Source organism: Colius striatus, chromosome 1, assembly GCF_028858725.1.
Source record: "Colius striatus isolate bColStr4 chromosome 1, bColStr4.1.hap1, whole genome shotgun sequence".
NCBI lineage: Eukaryota > Metazoa > Chordata > Aves > Coliiformes > Coliidae > Colius > Colius striatus.
In genome coordinates, this window is record NC_084759.1 from 14,681,031 (window position 1) to 14,688,043 (window position 7,013).

The window sequence follows — 7,013 nt, forward strand, 5'->3', positions numbered from 1 at the left end:
ATCACAGAATTATTTAGGTTAGAAAAGATATTTAAGGTCATCAAGTCCAACTGTTAACCCACCACTGTCTCATCCACCACTAAACCCTGTCCCTAAGTGCCACATCTGAACATTCTTTCAGTATCTCCAGGGTTGGTGACTGAACCACTTCCAAGTGCAGCCTGTTACAATGTTTGAAAACCCTTTTAAGGAAGAAGTTTTTCCTGATGTCCAATCTAAACCTCTCCTGACAAAACTTGAGGTCATCTATTTTTACACACACACACACACACACACACACACACAGTACATACCATATAAAGTACATATAAAGTACATACCATATATTTAGTCTGCACATGCCTGTATAAATAATATTCACAGAATATTTGACAGATTTGACAAAAAACATAGTGACAAAGAAAGGGATACTTAATGATCTCTTTGACCCGATCTTTAATAGTGAGACCCATTTCTCTCCAGGTACTCGAGACCCCTGAGATGGAAAACAGAGGCAAGGGACAGAATGAAGTCCCCTTAGTCCAAGGGGAAATGGTGTGTGACCTGTTGCTCTACCTTCACTTACACAAGTCCATGAGGCTGGATGAAATCTACTCAAGGCATCTGGTGAAGTGCTCACCGAGCCACTCTCCATCATCTACCAGCAGTCCTGGTTCACATGGGAAGTTCCAGCAGACTGGAGGTTGGCAAATGTGAACCCCATCTACAAGAAGGGCCAGAAGAAGGATCCTGGGAACTACAGGCCTACCAGCCAGACCTTGGTGACAAGAAGGTTATGGGGCAGATCATTCTGAGCACCATTGTGAGGCACAGACTAGACAACCAAGGGTTCAAGCCCAAACAACATACCTTTATGAAAGGTCGATCTTGCATGACCAATCTGATCTCCTTCTATGACAAGGTGACCCACTGAATGGATGAAGGAAAAGCTGTAGATGTGGTTTACCTGGACTTTATAGTAAAGCCTTCAAGTAACAAGAGATAATAAGAGGGGAAATGATCTGAAGTTGTACTAGGGGAGGTTTAGATCGAATTAAGAAAAAATTCTTCACTGAAGGGGTCGTTAAATACCAGTAGAGTCACCATCCCTGAAGGTATTTAAAAGATGTGTAGATGTGACACTTAGGGACATAGTTTAGTGGTGGATATGTCAGAGTTAGGTTAATGTTTGGACTTGTTGATCTTAAAAGTCTTTTCCAATCTAAACAATTCTAATATTCTAAGATCATTAACATTGAAAATACTCATGCACTTGTTTCAACATAAGATATAGTTGGTTTTACTCAACAGCATCTCACATCACAGAATTCTGTATGACTGAGACCTTTGAATTTAACAGAATTACCAAGATTCTCACAGTTAAGGACATAAATAACATTATTGCACTAATGATTCCCTGCGAGTTTCCTATTTAGGCGTATTTCTAGGCATTTTATAAAACACAATCTCTCTGTGGAATCACAGTTAAAAAATCCCCATCATTTTAGGGTATTCAGAAGTGTTCAGTTTCTAAGAATCAAAGCAATATTATCAAGTTTTCTCTGCAAGCCTTTTAAGAATTAGCTGGCCTGATTACTTTTCATACAAGTACATTTGAAAAAAAAAAGAAATTATGAGAGACTGGCTGATGAGTTTATAGTGGCTTCCACGTCTGCCTGATAAAGCATGTTTCAAAGCTCCTTTGGAGAATTCTTCCACGATGCTTACTCCTGTGTCAGTGTTGGAATTCTCATGAAATATCCTTTGATACAACAGTCTAAACAGTTAATTATACAGATAAGAGACGTGGCCAAGTTAAATTGTCAACCAAAGGGTATTACTACAGGTAAATTACTAAGGTGTGGGGTTTCTTTTTTAATCTGATGAAGCCTGAAATACAGGAGGTTTTTGTCTACAAAATAATCAGGAAAGTAAAAGTTATCATTTTATCTTACCAGAGTCCTTAAAAATAAACATGTATACAAACCTATTATAAAAGAATTTCATAAGTGCATTCCAAAAGTGATGATCCTATACCACCAGTGATACAAGAGCTACTTCAAAGTGAGATGAAAAAACTCTCCAATCATATCTTTTCTCAAGCACCAATAACTAAAACCCATTTGGTGTGAGAGTAGTGGCAAATTCATCTAATGTTTTTTCCTGTGCTGTGGCACACGTAAGTTTGGACAGGCCATCAAAGAGCCAAAAAACTGTTGCCATTACCCCATAATGGCAAAGTACAATTTTTCTTTGTATTTTGGTAGTGCACAAGCAAAGCAAAGTTTGGAAACACCTCATTGTTTGGATTCATAATGAAAACCACGAGAGCCTAGAATCTTATCTCAAGTTATCTCATGTTATGGTTTCCAGTCCACATCAGAAGACATTGATTCCATGGCTTTCAGCTGCCTACATACTGAAAAGATTTGACACTATGCTGTCTGCTCTGTCCTACATTTTCTTTCAACTCTGGATTTTAAAGTTTGAAATATGCAAAGTGATGCTTAGGCTAAGTATACAGACTAGGCATACTTTCCTAGATTGAGCATTCATACAGATGTTTGTCAACTAACAGATAAGAACAAGCAACTGATGTTCCAATTAGACACCATACAGTAAATATGATTTAGCATTTTTCAGCTCCAATTCTCATCTCCAACTACATATAAAGAACCAAAATAGCAAACAAAAAAGATCATACTTCTTGTAATTAAGCAGTATTAACTGTACACTGCAAATTGGGAAACCAAGGAGAAAAGGACAATGGAAGCATCTGGAAGCCCTCTCTGTGTGTTATTCTGATGAACTTCAAAAGAGTTGACAGGCAATGGCATTAATAAACACTTTAAGTAAAATCACCATCCCTGCTATAAATGTGGCTGGCATCTCCAGGACATTTAAAAAATTGATTAGTGCTACATCGGACAGCTGAGTCATCAATGCCCGTCCTTCCACTAGGACAAGAGGATGTCTTGTAAGCAGGTTATTTATATTCTTAATATCTTCAGCAGAAAGTACAGACTGATTAGATTTGGTAGTCATTTAATGGCACTTTTTTTTGTATCTGCTGCCCTTCATCTATAGATTTCTTCTCAGAGCAACCTTAGTTTTAAGTAACAGCAATTACAAGCAGGCCAACCTCTTTTAGCCTAAAAAAAAGAAAGACAGTCGGGAATAGAACACAGTGCAAAGGTCTGTTTTGGCCGGGAGCAAGACCAAGCCTCCATAATAAAGCTCTGTGTATGCAGCAGCACTAGTTTATCCTGCTTGGAGGTAACAGAAAACTGGAATCCAAAGGATCGTGAATTTTTTTTTTAATACCATGTGCAGGTGGTCTTGGATTTGCCAAGATATAATATTTTTCTAAAGAGTTGAACAGACCTTGCTTCCTCTTCAGTATCTCTCTTAATTCCACAATATAACGATCATGATCATCAACCCTGGACATAATATTATTTCTTATCCCTGCTGTGCATTTTGAGAGAGAAGGTTGGAACATACTATCCCAAGTGTACTGTGTGCTCCATATTGTCATGTCTGCAGATATTTACAAAGCAAAAAATACTGTCTGTCTCATGCAGAAATGCAACCCACATGTCTTTAATGCTATTCCCTATCAGTGCTTCAGACCAAAACAGGACACAAATAGCACTGAAAATTATAAAATGCAGAAATACTTTTAGTGGCCTACAGCCAACTAGGGTCTAAACACTTTGCTTGTGAGCTTGTTACCGACATGCAACACTTGGAATACAGCTCATAACCTTTGGTTGCAAGGTATACAGCTTTAGTCAACAAACTCAAGCAATGGTTTGGCTCATTTGAGTAAAATCAGAGTGATCAGCAGCTGATCTGCTTTAGATGCTGTCACTGGCTCCACTGGCCATACCAGAACACACTGTCCTTGGCAGAGATAAAGCTAGCACAAGAAGAGAGCAAGGTCACAGCATGCTAGGGGTCTGCATGCCACCTTCCTAAAAGTTACCTCCTCAGTAAGTGGATAACACCTGCTAAAGAGCTGCAGAGGTGTCTGACTTTGGCGTGAGAGCGTGTTTCATTATTTTATTCATTAGGCTGCAGGCCTCACTAGCCTGTGGCCCAGGGAGAGTCAAAGGCAGCAGGATCCACATGGACCTGCTGCTTTCAAACAGCCCCAGTAGCAGCCCACCCTGGTACTCAAAAAGTACAGCCACTACAAGCTGCAAAGATAAGTGTAAAGGTACAGAGCTTAATCACAATGTTAAATAATCACAACCAGGAAAAGAGCAATTAACTAATTATTTCACATAGGCTAGTTGTCTTCATTGCTCCAAGAAGCAATTCCACCCCAGGAAGTCTTCTTCTGGAGAGTAAAACATCCATCACACTGCCAATAAGCTGAAAACCTTATTTATATAAAGGGTTATCGCTTTCTTCACTGACTCTACAGAGAAGATCAAACAAGTTTTGAAGTTCTAAGTAAATCACTGCAGTTTTCCATGAAAAAGCTTGTTTGGAGTTTTGACTTGGAAGGAGTCTTGCTAAGTACATAGATGGTCTCAGCTCTTCTATGAAGTTTAAGATGGCAGGCTAACAAGTCATGAGGCTTGAGAAAATACATAATAGTTTTAAAGGATGAAATAGAAATAATGGATTTTATTATATGCATATATGTTTTTAATTATTTGACTTTGACTTCTCAAACAGAAGGAACTGCAATTCTGTCTTGTGTCCAAACTCACTATCTAAATTATAAGCGATAATTTACCTCTTCACCTTCTCTGTCTTCTTTCAGTGAGTAGGAAAGGCATTTGAAAGATTAAGTTCAATATGGCTCCAATGCTGAAACAAAACATCTTCCTAAATCAACTGTATACCCATTACACACATTGTATACATGCTGAAAAATAAACACTGGCAAATACAGAGTACAGTTTTGGAAAAGGCTCAAGTGACTGGGTGTTTGAAATGGGTTTATAAAATATATAAATTCTGGCAACTGGAAGACATTAACTTGAAGACTGAACTTCATGGTGTTCATTTTCTGTTGCATTTTGCTCTGCAAGACAGTACATTGCAACGTGCAAAAGCAGATCTTCCCACATAAACACAACTGGCTGTTCCCCAAACAGAGGTTCATCACCCTTCCCAAGCCTAAAGATCTGGTTTACTTTAATCACGGACCAGTGGATTCCAAAGGTGAATTTCTGTGATGGAATTTTTATGCAGTCTCCACATTCATTCACCATGGGGCCACAGCACATGGCCACGCTGACTGCTCACTTGAGGCACTTCTGTCCCATGCAACTGTGCTGCAGATCCTTGACACCTCAGCTGTCGGGGGTATCCTCTGCTGATGGCTCGCAGTGGGAAACACACTGATGTTTGAACATGACGACTGCAATCTCCCTTCCTAACAGGCAGGCATTGTCCCAAAGCCCGCAGCTGCCCACCTTGGTGATCATCATCACTGAGCATCCTACTTGTGCTAACGGTGCGGCAGGCACAAGGCATGAGGCTAGTCCTGGTGGAGGACTGGCCAGCACACCCAGGCGAACACCTAGCCCGGAGCACAGACGCTCCCGCCCAGGTGGCCCTCCAGCAGGAGGCTGGCACCCCGAGATCCATTCCGGGCGCCGGACGGGGCGAAGGGCCGCGGCGGGGCGGGAGATGGGCTGCGCTCCCTCCAAGCACCTCTGAGGCGGCGGAGCCGCCCGCGCCGCGCCCTGAGGGCCAAAGGCTGCCGCTCACTGCCCCAGCGAGACCGTTGCAGCAACCCCGGCCGGGCGAAGTGGCCGCCCGTCGCGCACTGCAACCGGCCTCGGCACACCGCAGCGGCACAGAGGACACGGGGCTCGCGGGAGCCGAAAGGCGCCGGGCGGGGGCCGCTGCGCCGCAGCTGGTACCAGACACCCCGCGTTGTCAGGGGCGATATGCCGCCCGCAGCCCGGCTCCAAGAAAACCTCCCTCGAAGTTCCCCTGAGTCTGGGATCGCCCGGAGGAGCAGCCGCCGTGCAGAGCAGCCCCCTCAGCCCACACTTCCCTCCCGCCACACGCTCCCCGGCCGACCCCCGCCGGCCCCTGGGACCGGCCTCCTAGGGACGGGACCCTGTCCCGGACAGACCCCAGCCGGCCTTTCGGGGCGCGGCCCGTGCTCCCGGGGAAGGGGGGAAGCAGCCTCCGGAGCGCGCTCAGGGCTCGGGACTTCCCCTGCAAGTGTAGCCCTTGGGAATAAATAAGACAGAAGCACACTTACCATCTCGCCTGATATTGGAGGACCGCAAGGCTTTTATAGATCCGCTCTGGGCAGGGGCAGTGGTGCCTTGACGGCTGCAAAAGTTCGCGCAGACGACAGCGTAGAACAGGAGAAGGATGAGCAGTTGCATTGGGATCCGCTGTGAACGGGACTGTCTCTGCAAAGAAACCCGGCTCTCCCCGCCAAGGCTGCTTCCCTCTCTCTTGTTCTCCTTTCCCGGACTTTTGGTTGTTTCTGTTGAGTGCTGCTTGTGTGTTTGGGGGAGTTGTATGCAAGGGGGAAAAAGAAAAAAAAAAAGAAAAACAAAACAAAAAAGAAAAGGAAAAAAAAGCACACAAAAACCACAAAAAAACCCCAAACCAAGAAACCCCACACCACCCGAAACAGCAGTCACAGCTGCCAAGTTACTCTCCGAGCTGTCCCTAAACTTCCTGCACGCTGAACTTCCCGCTGCCTTTCTGGGGCTGGCCAAACTCGGCAAAGGTGAGGAATCCCCGGCCACGGCCGCCGCCCCCTCCCCGCGCCGCCCGCGGGGGCTGCCGCTCCGCGCCCCGCCGCCGGGCTGCGCCGCCGCTTCGCACCGGCCCGCGCTCCGCTCGGCAGCCGCTGCCGCTGGGGTCTGGCGCGGCCGGAGCGCCCTGCGCTCCGCGACGGGGCCGGGGGGAGAGGCGGCCCGGAGGAAGGGGGCGGCCCGGGGACAGAGAGGGAGGGAGGCTGGTGGGAGCGACCGGCGACGGAGGCAGAGTGGTGCCCGCGCCCTGCGCGAGGTACCGGCCGCGCCGTCTCCAGCCCGGAC

At 45.6% G+C, this 7,013-nt stretch overlaps 1 protein-coding gene across 3 annotated transcripts in view; it reads right to left on the bottom strand.

Annotated features, from left to right (window-relative positions):
• The window catches only part of PDGFD (platelet derived growth factor D), a 140,577-nt gene extending 133,914 nt beyond the window's left edge, over positions 1–6,663 (bottom strand). For all 3 annotated transcript variants that reach the window (XM_062020397.1, XM_062020398.1, XM_062020396.1), the window contains exon 1: positions 6,218–6,663. In XM_062020397.1, the coding sequence (XP_061876381.1) occupies positions 6,218–6,347 (130 nt within the window). In that variant the 5' untranslated portion in view covers positions 6,348–6,663. The remainder of the gene's footprint in view (positions 1–6,217) is intronic.
• Positions 6,664–7,013: the final 350 nt, after the last annotated feature.